A 24,809-nucleotide genomic window follows, 5' to 3' on the forward strand; every position below is an offset into this window, starting at 1 on the left:
CTTGTAAAGTAAGAAACATGTTACCAAAAGACAGTTCCAAACAGGCTGAGTTTAAGACCTTGGATGAAGAGGAGAGTTTGAAAGTAACAAGTTCATTTGTTTTCTATCATCTGAAAACCAGTATCTATAACCACTGATATTCCTCATCTTCATGACCACAGACATATAGCTTTTGTTATTAAAATTACCCATATCCATACTTTGTCACCTCTAGATTGTGTCTTCTCCCTGCTTTGATATTTTCACTCTTCTGAAATTAGGTATTCTGCTATAGTAACACATACATTTTACCAGTGTCAAGTGGTACCTTCACCACAGAAGTCTTATATCAGAGACCTTTGCTTAAATAAAACATACAAATTATCTTCAACTTAAAAAGTTCTATTAATGGGGCTGGAGCAATAGTACAGCGGGTAGGGTGTTTGCCTTGCACACAGCTGACCTGGGTTCGAATCCCAGCACCCATATGGTCCCCCAAGCACCAGGAGTGATTCCTGAGTGCAGAGTCAGAAGTCAGCCCTGAGTATTGCCGGGTGTGACCCAAAAAGCCAAAACAAAAAAAAACTTCTATTAAAATTCTGTAATCATTGATTTCCCTCTAAGGCATAAACATACAGCACTTCTCATATCAGGTTAAAAATCAGAATTTTATAGTCAATAGGATATCTCAGTTTTTTTGGTTTTTTTGTGGGGGGCAGAGGAGCACACTTGGCTGTACTCAGGGCTTACTCCTGGCTCTGTGCTCAGGGATCACTTCTGGCGAGGTTCAGGGGACCTTACGTGGTGCCAGAAATCAAAGCTGGGTCAGCAGTGTGCAAGCAATCACCCAGCCTGCTCTACTATGGCTGTGTCCCAGGATACTTCATTGTGGAAGTTATATTTCTTTGACAGAATGAAATTTCCCAAAGTGAAATGTATATTTGTCCAACATAAATTGGCTCCTCAGGAAAGATATGTCTAATGTAATTAGCTTACACACCAAGATAAACCATAAGCAAAGATTTTCCCAAATCTTTTTAATAGTGATGATAATCTCTTTTTAATAGTGAATGCATAATTACCTGTTACATAAACAAATATGTAGATTTGATACAAAGACACAAAAATAACTGAAAGAGATATTCTAAAATGTTAAAAATGATTATCTCCAAGTGGTACAATTTTGAATGGTTTGCATTACTTTGAGTTTTTCCAATAAATTTAAATTACTCTACTATTATAGGTAATAGTTTTAAATATATTAATGTTTTTATGGTAGTAAAATAACCTTAACAAAATTTACCACCTAAAAGTGTACACTGCAGTGGTGTTAAGGACATTAACAATGTTGTACAATACCACGCTATCTAGTCACAGAACTTATTATTGCCCCAAATGGAAATCACATACCCATTAAGCAGTCACTTCACGTTCACCCTCTCTCCCTCCCTCCAAAACCATGGCAACTACTAATATGCTGCTCTCTACAGGTACACCCATTTCTTGATATTTAAATTGATTTAAATAGAATCATACAGCGTGTGTCCTTTTGTGATTGGTTTCTTTCTCTTGGCATAGTTTTCAAGGTTAATTTGTATTGCAGCTTGTCTTGACATTTCAGTTCTTTTTATGGCTGAAAAGTACTTAATTTCATGGATTTACCATGTTTTGTTTATTCATTCATATGCTGATAAAAATTTGAATTTTTTTCCATCTTTTGGCTATTGTGAATAGGGCTCCTATGAGCATTTATGTACAAATTTTTGTCTCAACATGTATTCATTTCTTTTGGATCTACTCCTAGGAGAGGAATTGAACAAACAAACATATATATGTATATATATACATATACATATATAATATTATAAAACCAAAAGTCTTTCACTTTTTCCAGATAGTCTGAGTTTAAAATAGTAGTTTCCTCAGAAACATTAAGAACATTAATCCCTGGGGCAAGGTAAGATAGTACAAGGGTTACAGTGCATGCCTTGCCAGGTTCAGTCTGTGGCACTGCATGGTCTCCTGAGCATTGCTGGGTGTAGCCCAGGAGGCACCGAAGCATTGCCGTATGATTTTGGTGTTCTCTCAGTGTGACTTTGGTGTTCTGGCCCCCGGTGGACCAAGAAGCACTACATCCTTGGGCTCTGGCTCTGAACTACTTACAGGTTTGGCCGAGTATCACCACCCTCAAGCCCCTGAGAACTGCTGCAGTAGCAAAAAAAGGGAACAAAAACAAAGAAAAATAACTCCTATAATAATACCACTCCATATTCAATCACTGACTATAGTATATTTCTTAAGGTACAAATCACATTATTATACTTCAAATGCAATTTTTTTTGAAATGCAATTTTTACACTTATTTTAGGAAACTTATTGTTACTGTTTTTGGCATATCGAATATGCCACGGGTAGCTTGCCAGGCTCTGAGTGCAGGCAAGATACTCTCAGTAGCTTGCTGGGCTCTCCAAGAGGGACAGAGGAATCGAACCTGGGTCAGCCATGTGCAGGGCAAACGCCCTATCCCCTGTGCTATCACTCCAACAAGTCTCACAATAGAGATATTACTGGTGCCCGCTAGAGCAAATCAAGGAACAACGAGAAGACAGTGCTACAGTGCATCTTTGGGAAAAATATTCTGTAATGCCAAATATTTTAAAATGCAATTAACTGAAAAGGACAGTCTTTTCCTCTTAGCACAGCCACTCTAGCAATGCCAGTTCACTTTCAAATGTTTATATATTTAAGGTACAAAAATATGAGTATGTTTATGTTATTTTTTACCAGGAAAATACCACTAAATAGACACTCATATCTAAGTTTTGAGGAATATAATGCATATAATATCAAGTAAAAAAGATTTTTCTAGAAATTCAAGCAGGTAGAAGTGATAAGATAAATATGCCCTGAAAGAGTACATATTACCAACCTGAAATGATTCCCATCCTACTCTCCAAAAAGAAATCTCATAGCTCTCATGAACAACAGAGCCCAAATGGAATTAAGGTTAATTTTAGCTTCAGATAGTGCTTAAATAAGTCAAAGATAATAAACTCTGTGATTACTTATCTCTGTTTAGCAAATCTCCCATATTTTCTTACCTCAAAACATGCACACACTTTTTTTTTCTCTTTTATTTCTTTTGGGTCACACCCGGCAATGCACAGGGGTTACTCCTGGCTCTGCACTCAGAAATTACTCCTGGCGATGATCAGGGGACCATATGGGATGCTGGGAATCGAAGCCGGGTCGGCTGCATGCAAGGCAAACACCCTACCCGCTGTGCTATCGTTCCAGCCACAAACATGCACACAACTTTTATGCAATACACATTTATGAATATGCTTCACATGCATATACACACATCCCCACAAGAGCTGTACTTTCAACTTGGTGGGTGCAAGTAATAGTAGTGTCCTGAGCATGGTTATCTCTTAGATCTCAGGCTTTTTGACCTATTCTCTTTCTCACTCTCACCACTATATACACACACAGTACCTTGAAGCTTAGAAAGCAGAAATCAAATTCTAGCTGGAGAAGAGGAAGCAGTAGCCTTAAACAATAAAAGAATCATCTAAACTATAATATTTTTAGTAAGTACGAGATATTCTTTGGTATGGTATAAAAATAAAGTACTGGATCATTTCTATAATATGGTTAAGCTTAAAAATTCAAATAACGATATATTTATAGAAAACAGGAAGTTTTTACAGGTTTTAAGCATTCCAACTTTGCTAGGATAAACACTATCAATTTCATTTTTCCTTTACAAAAAAATTGAAAATACTGAAATGCTCAAAAAATACCTCTCAAATACTCAAAATACCCCTCAAATACTCAAAAATACCCAGAAGGAACTCTTTCATCCTATTCTCTGCAGAAATTTTTAAATATCTCTGGCATAAAAACAATATATAGATTTTAAAGATAATAACTTTATAAATATATTTTTCTGTCTGTAAAAATGGAATTGCACTGGAATATATTATGTGAGGTCTTCAAAGAATCAGGACAAAGGCAAAAATTCTCGTTCAGTCAAATGTCAGAACAGTGTTCAGCCACATGACAAAATATATCGGTCACCATGGTGGGTAGTTATTCTTTAAAAAAGGGGAGGGACAACGAAATATAAAAGGGGAGTATGCACCTAAGAGAGTATATGCTTTGCATGCACTGATCCTGGTTCAATCCCTGATGTCACACAGTCCCCTAAACGTTAATCAGGTATAACCTGATCATAAAGGCTCCCAAGCACTACTAGATACGGCCCCAATGACTCTGAGCACCACTGGGGTGGCTCTGGTGTTTCCTGGCAGCACAGTGTCCTTACTGCATAATATTCCCAGGCCTCCTACTGAACTGCCAATTAATTGGTTGAAAACTGGTATCCCCTAAGCACCATTTGGGAGAACCAAAAAAAAAAACCAGTAGAATTAAAGCACAATGATACAGTCGTTCCATTTATGTGTGTCCATTGTGAAGGGATGCTATGTTTATCCCACAGTTCCATTAAATTAATTTTTATAGCAATAGTTTGTTTATGCTTTGAATATACTTCTTCTCTTTGCTGTTATACTAGAAGATGCCTTATGGTATGGACCAATTTTTACCATTTTTGTAAAGATAGCACAGCACCTTGAATATAATGAGCATTCAGTAATGTGAACAATGTGAACATGTTTGAAACGGTGAATACAATTTCAGAAACTATCTGAATAGTTTCTGAAACAATTTCAGTGAACTATCTCCTCCCACCACCATGGGGGAGCCTCAACTTTCTCAGGAGCACAGCCCCACAAAGAATAACAAAATAACCAATAAAGGCTACTCTGGTGATGGAAATGATCAGAAACAGCTGATATATAATTTTAATAATGTTAGCATGTTAACTTCATAATTAAGGTAGCCAAGAACAAATTAGCAGTGTTCAACTCTAGCTAACTAAATACCCTGCCATTATCCATGAATTGACCAACCAGTATATTATTCTAACTTCTGGTTCCTTGTTTCAGGAATATAACATCTTGGCCTGACACCTAACTGCAGTCACACCACAGTGCACTAGGATGACATAAAAGGAGAAACGAATTCTAAGCAGTATTTCTTAGTACTTAGGAACAACTTATATGAGGTGCTATGATAAAATAGGATTAAAATGAACAACAAATTCAGATTAGAGATGAAAACGACAAATGGCATTTTGCCTTTAAAATACCCTTCATTATCATTATTATTAATTTAACAGTGAGGCTTATTTATTCATTTTATGCTTCACTTCCATTACAACAGAGAATGGGTTGAAAGAGTTATTTTCTGGGTGGAATTTTAAGAACCACTTGAGATTTATCTTCATTTTTCTTTAAATGAAGATAAGATATTCTTACCTCCCAGTCCAAATAATCACAGACATCTTCAAAGTTAGTGAGCAGAGAAACAGAGCAGAACAGCCGTGGCAGCTCATCCCTTGTCATTGGGGGAAAACGGCTATCTTTAAGGGCACTGTTGGAAACAAAGCAAACAGTAAAGCAATCACTAAGTGTAGGAGTTCTTAATTGAACATTCAGAAAAATCACTGGCAAAAGACAAAAGATTTTTTTAAAAAATCAATAAGGAGCCAAAGATGCCAATAATGCTAAAAATTACTTAAAGGCAAACTAAAAAAATATTTTTTAATTAATTTATTTTTTAATTAGTGAATCACCGTGAGGGTACAGTTACAGATTTATACATTTTTCGTGCTTGTGTTTCCCTCATAACAAACTTAAAAATATTTAAAGGAAACAAAAACTCCACTATTTTAAAATTCAAGACTGTGTTTACTAGCCATTACTACTTCAATTGTAAAATAATGAATGATAATTACACTTTCTATACAATCATGTTGTAATATACTTCCCTACTACTTATAGAATGAGAATATCTTATTTTACTTCTGAGGAAAATGTTTTAGAAGCACACTAATGAAAACTTATGGGAAGAATTCTGCATCTAGTGTTGGAGGAACAGATATGTGTGTGTATATATAGAGAGTTATATACATGTATTTTAGATTGTAAAAGAATCATGAGGTTGACCAGTTATAATAGAATAGTACTCAAAGACTTCAAAAGAAGATCAAAATTTCATTTCCTTGAAGCAAAAGAAATGAAGGAAAATGAAAATAATCATGCAAATTATAGACTAAAAACACTCAACAAGGATTTCAAGGCCCCCTATAAAGGATAATTCAAGATATCATTCAAAAAATGTGAAAACTACAGGAAATAGAGCTAATCTAGAAAATAAAAGTGTGATTCGAAGGCCATTAATCACATCAATGGATATTTGAGTACATCAACTCTGATTGGATCCTATAATCAAGGGCAGTATACCACAGTGCATAGGAAAAAAAGCTACTGTAAAGAGCAAAAATGTTAGAAGGGTATAATTCTTACTGTAATAGTAGAACTGAGAAAAAATATACACTCATATACATACTCAGAAGCACTGCGTGTTCCTTTTACTTTTATAGAAACCATTTCTTGGTCAGGAAAAACACACTTCTGATTGCACACTGTATTGATGACACTGATTGCATTTGTACCATTAATTTTCAAAAGTCCTGTATAGAAGCCAGGTTTAGGAAATATTTTTTTAAAGATTAATCCTTAGCAGCTACAAATGCATAGCCTAAATACTATTTGGGTTATAATAAAATTCAAAGCTGTTGAAACATTTTTTTTTACCTCTTCCTCTAGAACTCATCCACAATCATAAGACTATTTTTTGTTCAGCATTTTCAATGTATTTTAATGGTCATTCTATCCTACGCTACAACGGACAATGCATACAGGATGATATGGAAATATTCTTTATCAAAAAGAAAACTTTTTATCCCATTCAAGGAGTCAAATTTAATCAAGAAAATTAAAAAGTCAGCAACAATCCAAATCTAGAATAGTAATTTACTATGTTATAATTTAACAATATACATTTCTACTGGTTTGGTCTCTTTTATTTTCCTACTGGGAAATAAAGTTTTATTCTCAAGTTCTCATTCATGGCAAAGAGAAAGACATATAGGAGTACACTTATACATACATATGTTGGAAAGAAATTCTAAAATACAAGACCTAGATGTTAGTGCCTGCCTGCAACACTGGCAAAGAATGTGTATTCCACATTTTGGTGGTAAAGTGTCTTATATATGTCTACTAGGACCATGTTTTCTATTTCTTCCTTCAGGGTCACTGTTTCCTTGTTGAATTTTTGTTTAAATGATCTATTCATTGGTACAAAAGAGAATAAAGATATAAATTACCAGAACATATGGGAGAGAGCAAAAGCAGTGTTACGAGGAAAGACAGTAGATATGCAACCATTCGTTGGGAAGCAAGGTAAAGCCCATATAACCAATAGCACAGGTTAAGCAGCTAGAAAAGGATCAACAAAAAGGAGCTCAAAATTATCAGAAGGAAATAAAACTTAGAGAATAAATTAATCAAAAGTAAGCTAAAAAATTCAAAATATCAACAAAACTAAGACCTGGTTATTTTAAAGAATAAATAAGATTTATAAAGCATTATCAAGACTAACAGAGAGAGAAAACTCTAGTAAGCTAAAACAGAAATTAAACAGGAGCTATTGCTGTTAGAAAAGATGAAGTCATGAAATTTGCATATAGGTGGATCAACATGGAAAATATCATGTTAAATGAAATGAGTCAGAAAGAGAGGGACAGACAAAAAAGATTGCACTCATTTGTGGAATATAAAGTAACAGAATGGTAGACTAACACCCAAGAATAGCAGAGATAAGTATCAAGAGGAGTACTCCACAGCTTGGAAGCTGACCTCACACGCTAGGTGAAGAAGCAGCTCTGATAGAGAAGGGATCACCAAGCAAAGGGTGCTAGGCGGGCCCACTAGGGATGGGAGATACAGGCTGAAAATAGACTAGAGACCAAACAAGATGCCTACTTAAGACCTCTGTAGCAAACCACAACACCCCAAAAGAGAGAGCGAGCAAATGGCAATGCCCTGCCACAGAGGCAGGGTGGGGTGAAAAGGACAGGGTGGGGGTGGTGGGAGGGATGCTGGGACCATTGGTGGTGGAAAATGGGCACTGGTGGAGGGATGGGCACTCGATCATTTTATGACTGAAACGTAAGCATGAAAACCTATAACTCTGTAACTTTGTCTCACGGTGATTCACTAATAAAATAAAATAAAAATTTTTTTAAAAAGTAAACAGGAGCTATTGCAACCGCTACCACAGAAATTCAAAGGATCATCAGGAAAACCTTTATGCCATGAAACTGAAGAGCCCAGAAGAAATGGATACCTTTTTGAAGTCCTATAGCCTTTTGAGGCCAAGAGGAAACAGCACCTGAACAGACGCTATTTTATCAAGGAAATTAAAATGGTAATCTAATGTCTGTCCCAGGTGGGTTTCCTAGTGAGTTCCTTCCAACCTTTAAAGAACATCTACTGCCAGTCCTTTATAGGCTCTTTCAGAAAGCTGAAGAAACAGAAATCCTACTGGACAGCTGTGATGAGGCAAACATTACCCTGGTAGCAAAAACAGAGACATCACAAAAAAGAAAACTATAGACCTTTATCAATGATTAACACTGATGTGAAGTCCCTAAACAAAATATTAGCAAACCAAGTCCAACAATATATCCAAAAGATCATTATCATGACCAAGTAGGGTTCATCCCAGGGACACAGAATAGATGATTTAGTATACGCAAGTCAATTAATGTAACACATTGCCAACACAAGGAAAATACAAATCATATGATTGTTTCAATAAATGCAGAGAAAGCATTTGACAAGATCCAAACCCATTCATGGCAAAAAAATCTCAATAAAATTGGGGTTGGAGAAATTGTCCTCAACAGTTAAAGCCCTAGGCAAACATCATATGCAGTGGTGAAAAACTGAAATCTTTCCAAGGATAGGGCACAAGACAAAGTTGCCACTCTCATCTATATAATACTGGAATTCCTATCCATAGAAATTGGGCAAGAAAGGTATGAAGGGCATACAGAGAAGAAAATAAAATGTCAAACTCTCACACTTTGCATGTGACATGATACTATATACACTATATACGTACTACATAACTATGTACTTATAAACCACATACTTTATACCATATCTATCTAGCTAAAACTACACAATATGTAGCCATTTTGGTAGGGGGAGTCGAGTCACACACAGTTGTGCTCAGGGGTTACTCCTGGCTCTGTGCTCAGGGACTACTGCTGGTAGTACTTAACAACCATAAGTGGTGCCAATGATCAACTGGGGCCAACCATATGCAAGGCAAGTGCCTTAAACCTTATATGTTCTCTCTCCAGCCCAATATGTGGCTATTTTTTGTTTCTGGTTCCTTTCATTTAGGGTTATGTCTGGGGTTTTATCCATGTTAACACATGCATCAGTACTCATCTTTTCTATTGTCTAACAGTATTCAATTACATGGACATAATACATTTTTATAATCCTTCTGTTGATGAACATTTAGGTTGTCTCCACATTTCGGCTGTGAGGAATAAACAGCTATGAATATTCATGTATGAGTGTGCATGTAGACATATGTTTTAGATACCTAGAAATGCTGAGTTTTCTGTTTTGTTTTTTAGAGAATTCAGCACATACATGCAGTGCATGAAGGTTCCAATTTCCCCACAACCCAGTCAACAATTGCCTGCCTGTTTATCATACTGCTGTTCCTCCTTTAATCAAGAACTATCTGTAATTAGTTCTAGCTTTAAAATAATACATACACACTGAAATTGACATACAGTTACTTTCTCAACACTTTGAGGCACATTGTTTTGTTTATCTCCTAGCAAGCCAGTAAAAGTTATTCACACTATTTCAAATCAGTGACATTTTGAAAGAATCTAAGATCAGGCTGGCAAGGCTTACTTGTTAATGAAGACCTGTGGATCAGTTGTCCTGGGCTTTTAAGCAAAAAAGATGTTTAGAATAAGAACAAAAATGCTAGCATGACTAATAAGAAAAATTAACAATCATGTCTCATCATACAAAGACTCAAATGTGTTGACTCCAAACTTGAAGTAGTGATGGTGCACTAACCATGAACATAATCTGATTTTACAGAAACACTTATTCGAATATGACTTTTATTTCTTGCTCTTTATCAACTCTAACATTTGGAGGGGGGTTGGACCACACCTGGCAGTCCTTGGGATTTATTCCTAGATCTGCATTCAGGGATCACTCCTGGAGGGTTTGTGAACCATATGGCATGCCGGAGACTGAACCTGGGTTGATAACAATGCATGCTCTATAAGGCATGCACTCTACCCGCTGTACTTTCTCTCTGGCCCCATATTTCTTTTTATGGAATCAGGAGGGAGATGGTTTACAATTGGAGGTGCTGGGGGGGCATCTGTGGTGGTGAGTATTTGAACTAGGGTTGCAACCCTTGCAACTGCATGTAAGGCAGCTGTACTCCCCTTGGCCCCTCTAAGTAACCTTTCGAATCAATGAGCATAGAGAAAATTCCAAAAGAAAGGAATCCCTGAGTGTCTAAGAGAGAGAACTAGTAATGAAATCCTAGCAAGGATTTTAAGAGATTATAAAAAGATGAAAAATGCAGCTAGCAACTAACTTGAGAACTGCAAGGCTGGAGTGGGTAGCTGATAAACCAAAAGATTCAGCTTCCCTCAGTTACATTTTTTCTTTTTAGTATATAGACTGTGTAGTACTGTGGCAGCCCAGACGTTTGAGAGGATGGATATACAATCTAGCTAGTAATTTTCTCGAGGTATCCCAGCTAGTCAGTGAGCCAGGTGTGGAAACAGCCCTTTTCTCTGACTTGAGTTCCAAATTATTTATGGTATCACACAATGTATTTGACACCTTTGAAGGGAATATTTTAAATTGTTTATTATTTACTTATTTTTGGTTTGAGGGTCACACTCAGCAATGATCAGGGTTACTCCTGGCTCTGTGGCACAGGAATTACTCTGGATGGTGCTCAGGGGACCACATAGGATGCCAGGGATCTAACCCTGGGTCAGCTGCACGCAGGGCAACTGCCCTACCCACTGTACTATCTCTCTAGCCCCCAAGATTATTTTTATTTTAAACTTAAATTCATGCCTTTCTTGGCAACTCTGATCTCATACCTGCAGTGCCTTTCCCTAAAAAAGATAAACAATTGTTTAGCAGTATTCAGTAGTAGCCAACAAGTAAACAAAGTTGAACTTCCTGTCTAGTGGAAATCTTAAAAATAAAAATTATTTTAAAATATTAATATTTTTCATGGAAAGTACTTCATACTAAAGTTGTGTCTACCAATTTAAATTACAGATAGTCTAAGGAATTAACAAACTAAAAGATCCTACATCCAATTCCCATAACATAACTTTGCTACAAAGGAAGCGATTTCCTCCCTCTCTTCCTTCCTTCTTGCTCTCTTCTTTCCTTGTTTTTTATGCCACACCTAGCAGTCCACAGGGTTTTTTCTGGCTCTGGAGCAATAGCACAGCAGGTAGGGCGTTTGCGTTGCACACAGCCAACCTGGGTTCAATTCCTTTGTCCCTCTCAGAGAGCGCGGCAAGCTACCGAGAGTATCCTGCATGCATGGCAGAGCCTGGCAAGCTACCTGTTGCATATATTCCAAAAACAGTAACAACAAGTCTCACAATGGAGATGTTACTGGTGCTCACTCGAGCAAATCGAGTGTTTAGGGATCACTCCTGGTGAAGCTCAGGGGACCATGCAGGACTACAGATTTTGAACCCGTGTCGGCTACATGCATGACAACTGCCCAACTCACTGTACTACCTCTCCAGCCCCTATAGGAAGCCATGCTCTATATTTAAATATTACTAGGGGCAAAAACCCACTTGTGTATAAAGCCAACCGGCAGCTCCACCACCCATATGATGGATGGGTATCATTTAAACAACCATTTAATTCACACACTAAATTCAAATATATTCAATTCAGATTGGCACCTTCCAAAGAATATAATTTAACTAATAAGGGAGCAACATTAACATCTGTCAATGTTAATATCTAATGTTAAATAGCACTTTAATGAACATGAACATTTTAAAAGAAGAATGAGTGTTCACCTATCGAATAATCCAGGGACTTACAATAATGGTTGGAAAATATGAGTGAAAAAGGTAACAGCTGGAATGAGACAAAACCTAAGATATTACAAGGCTTATCATAAACAAAATAGTACTCAATGGATTGAAATCATTTAAATCAATCTAACTAGACATTCACTTATGTGTTCATGCATTCCTTCACTTTTTCAAACACTGATGGCCATAGCTAACCAGAGAAAATTATCAAACGCAGAAGGATTTTGTTTTATAAGCAATCATTTTTTCAGAAAATTGTAGACACTGGTGGAGGGTAGTGAACATCAGTGAAGGGACAGTTGTTGGAACATTGTACACCTAAAACTCAATCATAACTATCTTTGTAACATTAATTCATGGTGATTCCATAAAAAAGAAAGTAATTAAAATTTTCAGATCACTATTTGGATAGGTGAGGACAAGCAAATCAACATATGTAAGTCTTTAAATATCTGGGAAAAGTTTTTCCACAGATGGGTTGATCACCCAGAAATTCTGCAATTTTTCATTAGTGTTTGGAATAGAATCTATATGTAGCATACCTGACCTATGAAAGCTAGAATACCAGAATCCTAAACTAAAAGTATAAAAAACTGTCCATGGCAACTCTTTTATATTAGTCAGCAATTTCAACTTCCCATTATTAAAAACTAAGTTACAAAGTGAATGAAGAAAGTGACTATTCATCAAACCTAAGGACAGAAGCAACAAAGGATATAACCATGGTAAAGAAAGAAGGAAGAGGACCTTATAGCTCAGTGTGAGCTGTGACTCAAAAGAAAACTTTAAACTGCCAGCCGTATGTAAAATGGAAAGATAAGAAAATGAGAATGTATACAAATAAAGACGGAGAGGGGGCTGGAGCAATAGTACAGCGGGTAGGGCGTTTGCCTTGCACATGGCCAACCCAGGTTTGATTCCCAGCATCCCATATGGTCCTCTGAGCACTGCTAGGGGTGATTCTTGAGTGCAGAGCCAGGAGTAACCCCTGTGCATTGCCAGGTGATTCCTGAGTGCAGAGCCAGGAGTAACCCCTGTGCATTGCCAGGTGATTCCTGAGTGCAGAGCCAGGAGTAACCCCTGTGCATTGCCAGGTGTGACCCAAAAAGAAAAAAAAGATGGAGAGGAAGAGGAGTAAGAAGCAGGAAAAGAACTTGGAGAAAAAGTAACAGGTTGGAAGGAAGAAATACGAATGGCCAAAAGGCACATGAAAAAGTGCTCTGCATCACTAATCATCAGAGAGATGCAGATCAAAACAACCATGAGATACCACCTCACACCACAGAGATTAGCACACATCCAAAAGAACAAAAGCAACCGCTGTTGGAGAGGATGTGGGGAGAAAGGGACCCTTCTTCACTGCTGGTGGGAATGCCGACTGGTTCAGCCCTTCTGGAAAACAATTTGGGCGATTCTCAAAAAATTAGATATTGAATTCCCATTTGACCCAGCAATACCACTGCTGGGAATATATCCCAGAGAGGCAAAAAAGTACAATCGAAACAACATCTGCACATGTATTTTCATCGCAGCACTGTTTACAATAGCCAGAATCTGGAAAAAACCCGAATGCCCCAAAACGGATGACTGGTTGAGGAAACTTTGGTACATCTATACAATGGAATACTATGCAGCTGTTAGAAAAAAGGAAGTCAAGAATTTTGTAGTTAAGTGGATGGGCATGAAAAGTTTCATGCTGAGTGAAATGAGTCAGAAAGAGAGAGATAGACATAGAAAGACTGCACTCATCTATGGTATATAGAATATCAGAGTGGGAGACTAATACCCAAGAACTGTAGAAATAAGTACCAGGAGGTTGACCCCATGGCTTCGAGGCTGGCCTCACGTTCCGGGGAAAGGGCAACTCAGAGAAGCGATCACCAACTACATTGTAGTCGAAGGCCATGTGGGGGAAGGGAGTTGCGGGCTGAATGAGGGCTAGAGACTGAGCACAGCGGCCACTCAACACCTTTATTGCAAACCACAACAGCTAATTAGAGAGAGAGAACAGAAGGGAATGCCCTGCCACAGTGGCAGGGTGGGTTGGGGGGGAGATGGGATTGGGGAGGGTGGGAGGGACGCTGGGTTTACGGGTGGTGGAGAATGGGCACTGGTGAAGGAATGGGTTCCCGAACTTTGTATGAGGGAAGTATAAGCACAAAAGTGTATAAATCTGTAACTGTACGCTCACGGTGATTCTCTAATTAAAAATAAATAAATTATTAAAAAAAAAGTAACAGGTTGGAACATATACACAGACAAAGACAAAAGGCAAGGAAGGAAGACTGAAAGGATAGGAGAAAGGGGGCAATAGAATGAAACAGATCCTGTGGATTCTATTTTCTGTCATTTGGTACCTATTTTATATTTGGCTTTACAGCAGAGATTTCCAAACTTACTTGGGCTCCCCTGCTCCGCTCTGCAAAAACCACTCAGTGCACTTCTGAAAAGCAACCTTCTTAGAAAAGAGCAGTAAACACTACCACACCAATGATATCCAAGATTACTATTCACCACTCCCCAATTTTCCAGCACCCCCACCCAAAGGGGCAGGATTACCCACTTGGGAAACACTGTTTCCCAGTGTTTTTCACCTACTGCACTGCCCTCTAATAGGTTATTTCTCCACACAGCTGTTTGATCAAGATGCTGTGATCTTATAATACTGTCAATGGTATTTTCATCCACATATTGTTCCAGCATCCTACCCACCACCAGAATGCTGGCCTCCTTCCACCAATGCTCCCAATGCCCCCATTCCCCCACCCTAATTCTATTCAGTTCTGTAGACAAGTTCTCAGGTTCTGTTGCATTTGGATCTTTGTTGCTACCTTGATGAGAATTTTAAATCCCACACATGAGATCATTTTGTATCTGTTCCTCTCCATCTGACTTCACTCAGCATGAGACCCTCTAGTTCCATCCATATCATGGCAAAATACACATTTTTTTCTTATACTCACTTAGTTCTTGAACTGTTTTAATCTCAAAATATCTTTTTGTTCTGTTTAACTCCAGTTGTTAAAAGCTTCTACTCTTGACATAGCCATAACTGCTCACCAGGAGGGAAAAAATACTCTCTGGTTCACATGCTGCGATTCCCAGAACCATACTGTTAAAAATTGTTCCCTGGCTACAAGTTCTTTGCCTACAAATTAGGTGAATAGGTTGGGAAACTGATTTCCTGCAGAACTAGAACTGGAAAATAAAACGAGAAACAGATGGCTAAATGTTTAGTGTATATGGCAGACATTCCTCATTTTTCTTCATTTAATATACACCTAAACTATTTTCCCTGTAGAATTTCTGGATTTACTATATTATGGTTTTAGAAATGATCTACTATATACAATTTTTGTTTTAATTGTTTTTGATGAAAATCTTTTAAAAATGTTTCTAGAGTACAATGAGCATGATTTAACCCTCTCTTTATGATTAGGTTTATCTTTAATTTAATATGACTTTGGATTACTCATTACTACACAGTACTCTCATGGTCTTGGCAAAAAAAATACCCATGGGTCTGGAAAACAGATTACATTGTGAGCACCAGTAACTTCCATCTTGGGAAATTTGAAAATGTGAGATCATCTCTACTTTCAAGAGAATGTTACACAAAAAATACTTCACATAGACTTTCAAAGTTTCCAAATATTTCATCCTTGTGTTTTCTAAGTTAATATAAAATGGAACCACTTCTTGAACAAAATTAAATGTACATTTCATTACAATTTTCTTTAGTTTAGAAATCTCTACAATGCTCAAGTTATTATTTCTCCAGGATCATAAAAACGTATATCTGCAAAGTGTAATTATCCCGTGATTTACTGCTAATAAATAAGCATAACTTTAAAATGCAAAATTTAAATGATCAGAGTACTATGCCATGGTACTGTCACATAGCCACAGTCCACTGGTCAAAAGCTTGGGTTCTAGAATCAGAAATACCTGCACTCAGATTCTGGTTCCACTGCATACTCACTGTGTGACATCAGGGAAAATCATATATCTGGTGCCTTCATTTCCTTATGCTTAAAATGGCATATTCCTCATAGTAATAGTATATTACTCATACAGTCAGTGTGATAATGAAATCATTATGGTAATGGCATAAGCATGCTGCATGTACTAGGTGTTCGATGAGTAGAGAATGACAATGTAAAAAAATCCTTTGATCATCAAGCTCAGATCCTACTGGCAGGACCACTGGGCCTGAACAGTGCCACAGTTCTGGGCTCAAACACTGAACCACCCACTCCTGAACACTGCTGGGGAGTGTTAAGTGATAAGTATTAAGCACTTATCATATGGCATTTATTATGCGAAGGTCTGTGAAAGAAATAAGAATAGATTACAACATAATATATGGATATGAGTAAGACATTAAATTTTTTTTTGACAAGAGTACCGAAAAATACGATCAGACTAGGTTAGCTTTTATGAAATGTGTTATATACTCTCTGCTACTGGTTTAGCTAGTTACCAAGTAACTCAGAATTATAGGTAAATTTACAGGAATAAAAGGTATAGGCTTTTTTTTTCCAGCAACAAATCTGTATGAAGGTGTTTTTTCACTAAGAATTTTCATTATTCTGCAGGCATATGTTGCTTTTTAGTTCTTTTATAGTTTTCCTGAACTAGATTTGTAAATAATCTCCAGGTGCAGGACCAAGAAGTTAGCTTAAAGTAGTGGATCATATTTTTGTATGCAAGAAACCCAGGTCCAATCTGTGTTATTACATGATCCCCCCAGCACCATCTGGAGCAACCCCCAAGAACAAAGCCCAGAGTAGTCCCTGAGCACCACTGGGGGTGGCCCAAAAGCAAAATCAAAATGCCTCTCCAGGATAGGGACTTGTCTCTGACATCATATAAGAAAAGTTTATCGGGCCAGAGTAATAGTACAACCAGCAGGGCAATTGTCTTGCATGCAGCCGACCTCAGTTTCATCTCTGGTATCCTGTATGGTCCCCCAAACACCACCAGGAGTCACTCCTGAGTTTAGAGCCAGGAATAACCCCTGAGCACTGCTGGCTGTGGCCTCAAAACAACAATTTAAAAATTTGTTTATTACCTGAATTGTAGGTATATACCTTCATTAAATTTAGATATATTTTCTATGCTACTGAAGATACTCCTGTGAAATCATTAGGAGTAAAATAAAACCAAAACCATTATTTAAACAGTAGATTTGGAGTGAGAGATAGGCTTTCCAGATTCAAACCAAGGATCTCCAAACTGTCTTTGAGTGAACATTCTTATGATACCTCAATTTTTAAAAAAGGTTTGGGGAGCTGGAGGAGCTTGCCTTGCAGGAGTTCAATCCCCTGGTACCCCATTGCACCAGGAGTAATTCCTAAGCACAGAGTAAGACTTAAGCATTGCTTGGTGTGGCCTCAAAATCAAAAAACAAACAAATATTTGAGCACACATCTCCAATGTGTATATTTAGTCAGGTATGTAAGTATACTACTTTCACTGGCTCAGTATAGTGAATAGTTAAAGCTTGGTTTGTTATCGGCAATGGGTATACATACATATTATAAAGAATGATGATAATTATTTGTTGAGCTAAAATCTTGTCATGTCTATTTATATGATCTTCATTTTACTTTATACTTTTGGCTTTAGATGACTCCTGCAAAGAAAGTATAGTAAGGGCCATAAATTAAACTTAAACAAATACATGGCATAATCAACTCCCACTAAATCAGGAATATTATGCTTTCCTCAGTATCACTCACTCAGAATAAGTACTGCAACCCTCTGGCATAGACCAAATGAGAGCAACAAAATCAGCCCACACAATAAATATTAATGGAGTTTAATTACTGTTTATACTTTAAACAGAATGATCATCAGTAGAACTTGTTATTTTTTATTCTTCTACTGTTTAGTAGTTTGATATACTTTATTTTCTTATTGAATTACCATAAGATACATGGCACAAAGATACAAAGCTTGCATGATTGAGTTTCAGTCATAAAATGATCAAACACTCATCCCTCCACCAGTGTACATTTTAAAAGGTTTAGTATTTTCCAACCCCACAATGGACCATCTGGAAGCAACCCTCTTTGGAGACAGCTAATCTGAAAATCATAATCCAGTTCTAGGAGTATGGTCCATATATACTTATGCATGAGACTGTGCACAAAACACTGTTAAATACAAAACAGCCTGTAGTTGAGTACCTACTGTTAATCATGTGTATACATGTATTATCTTGGAGAATCCTCAAGCCACACATGCATTGTTTAGATGAGGAAGAGTACACATTTGAACTCAGGGTTGCCTGCCTCTAAAGCCCCACTGTCTTTTTACATACTACTTTCACAACAAAAGCAATTCAAAACAAGTGTATATACATTTAATCAGTTTTGAAGTCTGTTTTTCCAATTACTGTTTCTTTCCATGAATTTAACTGAATGTATGAGCAGTTTCTGAAACTAAGATAAATGTTATCTTGGAAAATGACATATTATCTTTCTTATACTCTCTTTGCTCTCCATTTTGATCTTGGTGATGCAGAGCTGCTGCCATTAAAAAACATCTGTTTTATCTAAATTTAATAAGTCCTATTAGTGGGATCCCAAGCTATCCTTTATTCTGAAGCCTTTCCACAATAGTAAATTTAATCTACTGGAAACCATAACAGTATTACCAAAGTACTAGTTTTGGACATAGCTAGGCTAGCAGGTCTGTTTCTGATTTTTTGCTTTGCTTTTCCAACCTGAATGAATAAGCTCTCTAATACCACAGGAGCCATACAATTTTTTCCTGCCCTCTTTCCAAATAAATCAAATCTATAAATTGAGCTTTGTACTTAAAAACACATGCTATCATTCTTACTCACATGCCTTGTTCAGGTGTTTTACCCACCAGTTTACTGTCCATTCTGTTACTATTCCCATTTTCTGAACTATCATGCTAGTTCTTATTGGGTGGCCTATGGTTTTCTCAGATGTCAGTTACTGGAGATTAAAGGTAGCAAAGGAAACAAGTTGAGTCAGTCTTACAGATAAGATATAAAGTCAAATTTTCAAATTGCTCATCCTGAGAAATAATCACAAGTAATCTAACCCTCCCTACTACATAGATACATTTTTCTCTTATCTTTCCTTTTCTTCTTCTTCTATCCCACCTTCTAGATGTTTTCTTCTTGTCTTTTTTTCTAGTCTAGTAAATAATAAATAAGAGTAAATGTATTATTTACTTATTTACATAAAGAACATGGTAGAAAAGGAGTGTGTATATAGGTGAAGGGAGTAAGAAGACAGAGGACGAGAAGCAAATAGACAAAGATATCACAGCTGAGACCACCAGCAGAAAATTATAACAAACCAGCATGCAAAGCAACCGTGGGTACACACTCTCTACATTGGTTTAAGATGACCTGTTTCTTCTGTACTGATTTTAATATATTTCAGTATCCAAGCAGATAATGATAGAAAGGTAAATAATCCATGTCTTTTTTCTTCCTTGGGTCTTACCTTGAAAGGCAGAATGAAGGTTGGGAAGAAAAGTTGTGTGTCTTACCCAAGAACAACCTGGTGGCTAATCAAGCAATGGCTCTCCAACCAGTATTTTTTTCATTTGCGTGCTTTCTAATGGCATATTTCTCAACAATGACACATAATAATACATACCTTTTAAAGTATCTTTTACTTCTGTGGCATCACATAAATGGGTTTTAACTTTTATCACTTTTTTCACTCTATGGAATCTTTGGGAGATAGTTCCCTTTGGGATAGGTGGAAATAAAGGGTGGGGAGGGGGTTATTGATACTCTGGTAGTAGGCAAGATATCATCATATTAACCTGAAGAGGTCAAAACCTACTAGTCAATATTATCTCAATTTTAAATGGTGATACAAGTGAATATTATCTCAATTTAAAATTTTTAAATAAAAACAAGAAATAAATAAATCACTCCTTTCTTTATAACTTCAGAGTTTTCTGGGGAGCTTCATATATTTTATCATCGTTGACTCTGAAATTAGCCCATGAAGTAGACAAAACAAATGCTTTATTATTTTTAAAACCATAATAGGTTTGGGCTGATGAGAGTACAGTGGGTAAGGCACTTGCCTTGCACAAGGCTGACGCAGGTTGAATCCCCAGCACCCCATAAGGCCTCCCAAGCACCATCTGTCATAATTCCTGAGAGCAGAGCCAGGAGTGAGCCCTAAAATCTGCTGGGTGTGACTCCAAAACAAAACAAACCACTATAATATGTCTTCTCCTAGAACAAGCCCCACTATACTAAGAGTCACCAAATGGTAGCACTACAGACATGAGAGATCATCTAACTTGACCTTTGGGGAAGGGGGGACAATCCATATCAGATATTGACATGCCCAAAGTCACATTGCTGCCAATTAATAGAGAAAATATAAAATATTGCATCTCCCTTGCCTTTGTCCCCCATCCACTGCTCATTTTTACATATTTTATGATAAAATATGATCTAATCCAATAATACTTCAGAATGGTTGTTCAAGGAACAAAGAAGAAAACTAAGCCAAAGGAAACGGCAAATAGCTGAAAAATTAAATAGTGAGCTTCTGAGCATAACTCAACACTGTCAGGCTGCATGCTGGAGCCAAGCAGTTATGGATGAGGGGTGGGGGGAGCAGACTACCAACGCTGTGTAGGCATTAAATACAATTTTACCTACAGCCCCCTTGCGCATTTCTACTGTACTCCTTCCCCATCAAACTTTCTTCCTGTACATTCACAGGTATCTCTCCCTTCTTTTGCTTCTCCCTTGCTCTTTTCTTCTTAGCCCATTCTCCTGTCTCATTATTTTTCCCCACCTGCTAAACTGTATAAGAGTATTATCTAACATGAAAGTTGCAATATTTAACAGAGAATTTAATTCTTTTATTAAGCTTTAACAAACAGAGTATCTGTTCCTGATTTTAAATAAACCACTATGTTCTTGCTGTACGTGTATAAAGCTGTCAACTTGTAATCTAGTTAGGACAAGATAACCTCACTATCCATTTTCAAGTAAACAGCACAATGTAGATTCACCATGGGAAAAATACATAATTTCTGATGTACTGTTAAAGCTCTTAAATTTTAATTCAACATAAGGCCAATCTAACTTGGAATAAAGATTTTATTCCTTTGAATAAGTATGTTTAAAGAAAACCTAAATAGAAAAGAACATCTTAACTCATTTCTTTTGGTCATTTCTTGATGAATCTAATTTTCTAAAGCAAAGAACAAATTTAAAATTTTTCATTTTACTTAGAATATTAATAAAAGGTCATATTTCACTTTGTATCTATGGTATAAACACATAAGATATAGGATGTTGAAAAATATTCACAATGTGCAGCTGAGATGATGAAAAAAATTTTATTGTTTTGCAATATGCATAAGGAAAGCCAAATTAGATTCTACATTTAAAATTTTTTTATTCACCTAACATCATGATTTACAATACTGCCAATGAGGGTTTTCTGAGTTTGTAATTCCAACATCATACCCACCTCAGAAATGCCCACCTCCTTACTTTCTTTTTTTTTAATTTTATTTTATTGAATCACTGTGAGATAGTTACAGGCTTCCATGTTTGGGTTACAATCTCACAATGATCAATCAAACACCCCTCCACCAGTGCACATTCCCCACCACCAATATGCCAGGTATTACCCCCCTTTCCCACCCTCCCCCGCCTCCATGACAGACATTTCCCCCATAATCTCTCTCTACTTTTGGGCATTATGGCTTGCAACACAGACACTGAGAGGTCATCATGTTTGGTCCATTATCTACTTTCAGCATGCATCTCCCATACCAACTGGTTCCTCCAGCCATTTTTTTCTTAGTGATCCATTCTCTATTCCATCTGCCTTCTCCCCTCCACTCATGAGGGCAATCCTCCTGGCCCTTGTATCTACTGTCCTTGGGTGTCAGCCTCATGTGATGTTATTCTATACTCCACAAATGAGTGCAGTCCTTCTATGTCTGTCACTCTCTTTCTGACTCATTTCACTTAGCATGATATTCTCCATGTCTATCCATTTATAAGCAAATTTCATGACTTCATCTCTCCTAACAGCTGCATAGTATTCCATTGTGTAGATGTACCAAAGTTTCTTTAACCAGTCATCTGTTTTAGGGCACTCGGGTTGTTTCCAGATTTTGGCTATTGTGAACAATGCTGCAATGAAACAGCACTGACCATGCAAGTGGAAGCAAACATAAACAAATGGGACTGCATCAAACTAAGAAGCTTCTGCACCTCAAAAGAAGCAGTGACCAAAATACAGAAAGAGCCCACAGAATGGGAAAGAATATTTACCCAATACCCATCTGATAAAGGATTAATATCCAGGATATACAAGACAATAGTAGAATTGTATAAGAAAAAAACCTCCAACCCCGTTAAAAATGGGGAGAAGAAATGAACAGAAATTTTCTCAAAAAAGAAATACAAATGGCCAAAAGGCACATGAAGAAATGCTCCCCATCGCTAGTCATCAGGGAGATGCAAATCAAAACAACAATGAGATATCATCTCACACCACAGAGATTCAAAAGAACAAAAGCAACCAGTACTGGCATGGATGTGGGGAAAAAGGGATGCTCTTTCACTCTGGTGGGATTGTTGACTGGTCCAGTCTTTCTGGAAAACAATATGGACAGTCCTTCAAAAACTAGAAATTGATCTTCCATATAACCCCGCAAGACCACTTCTGGGAATATATCCCGAGGATGCAAAAATGCACAGTAGAAATGTCGTCTGTACCTATATATTCATTGCAGCATTGTCCACCTCCTTACTTTCAAGGTCTCCACAGCCCCTCCCTTTCAAATCCTCCACAGATTCTGTTACATAGATCAATTCTTTTGTACTGCCTTTGACCCTTTGTTGCTGCCCTGTGGTGTAGCTTCAAATCCCACATAAGAGAGCAATCATTCTGTATCTTCACTTTCCTTCTAACTGATTTCACTCAGCATAATATCCTCTAGTTCTATCCACATCGTGGCAAACAGCATGATTTTGTCACTTCCTAGAGCCACATAGTTTTTCATTGAGTGTATTTACTTCAACTTCTTGACCCACTCATCTGTGGTTGGGCATTCTGGTTGTTAAGGAAAACCACATTTGATTCTAAAAGGAAACAGCATCATACAGGGATGAAAAAATTCAATGAATAAAAGCCATGTGGTTTTAAAGTAACAAAGCATGCAATAAAAAAGTTTTTGGCAATCCCTGTAATTATTAAAGTATCTATGAACAAAAATTAATTCAGCAAATATTTATTGAGTGCTCACTATGTGCAAAGCACAAACACAGATATTACTTGACTACAATGGTGTTGCAAAGTTCAAGTAAAATGTGCAGTTAAGGGGCTTGAGCGATAGCACAGCGGGTAGGGTGTTTGCCTTGCATGCGGCTGACCCAGGTTCGATTCCCAGCATCCCATATGGTACCTGAGCACCACCAGGAGTTAATTCCTTAATGCATGAGCCAGGAGTAACCCCTGTGCATCGGCGGGTGTGACCCAAAAAGCTAAAAAAATGTGCACTTAATACATCTAAGCTACTGGGCATCACTGTTTAGCCAAGCTTATATCAAATGTGCTTGAATACTTAAGTTGGCTTACAATTGGGCAAAATCATCCATCACAGAGTCTATTTTAATAGTAGAGTAGAATAATACATGTAATTTACTGGATCCTGAACTGGAACTGAAAAAAAAAAAAAAACAAATTGTACAGTATCTGCTGTTTACCCTTGTAATCACAAGGCTGACTGGGCGCTGTGACTGAAAATGACTGCTCCAACATCAAGGGAGTATTACACCAAAAATCACTAACCTACGAAAAGATCAAAAGTCAAGATGTAAAGTACTGTTTCTACTAAATGCACATCACTTTTGCACCATCATAAATTTGAAAAATTCAGTGAAATCATGGCAACCTGAGGACTGCCTGTATACAATGTATACATACACTGTGTGTTTAATTGCAGTCTTGTGGTAGAACAAATGATTTCACAGACATATACAACACTACTACTTGAACATGACTGGCCTGCATATGGGTAGGTCAAAGCACTCAATGATTAGTAGAAATCACATATACAAATTTCAGAGATGTAAAACAAAAAAGAAAAAAGATCCTAAGCATACAAACCCCTATTACTTTTAACTGTTATGAATACTAGTTTATTAGTAGACAGTGTATCAGGTTAAGCCAAGCCACATAGGAAACAAGTCAAAACTAAGTTCTTGACTGTTTATACTCACATGAGTTCTATGCATAAACTTCATGAGACTCTAAGCTCCATGAATGTGGAGCTGACCATTTTTGCTCACCACTCTATACTTGGTGCCTAGCACACAATTAAGTAAATAGTTAATGTAAAATGTAAGAATAAAGTCTCAAAGAGCTGTATTTATTAAATATCGACAATACAACATTCAAAACCCTACTGATGGTACTTTATTAGTAGTCAGTATTCACCTATATTCTAAATATACTTTTATTCATCAACTTTAAAACTGTCCATTAAAATTTACCCTCCCCCCATTTATTATCTATTAAATGCTACTCATTGAAGGTGGAAGCTTGGTTTTTTTTTAAGTCTTTACATCTTTACATCACTGTATATTTACAGTGCTGCATAGTTTGGCAACACGGATCTATCTACGACTCAGACTGCTATAAATAGATAATAATCTACT

General features: G+C 37.1%; 1 protein-coding gene across 1 annotated transcript in view; it reads right to left on the reverse strand.

Moving 5' to 3' along the window:
• The window catches only part of AMMECR1 (AMMECR nuclear protein 1), a 130,242-nt gene that overhangs the window by 17,352 nt on the left and 88,081 nt on the right, over positions 1 to 24,809 (reverse strand). Inside the window, exon 3 of the mRNA XM_055119727.1 lies at positions 5,364 to 5,478. Within this exon, the coding sequence (XP_054975702.1) occupies positions 5,364 to 5,478 (115 nt within the window). The remainder of the gene's footprint in view (positions 1 to 5,363; positions 5,479 to 24,809) is intronic.

This window comes from Sorex araneus, chromosome X (genome assembly GCF_027595985.1).
Source record: "Sorex araneus isolate mSorAra2 chromosome X, mSorAra2.pri, whole genome shotgun sequence".
Taxonomy (NCBI): domain Eukaryota; kingdom Metazoa; phylum Chordata; class Mammalia; order Eulipotyphla; family Soricidae; genus Sorex; species Sorex araneus.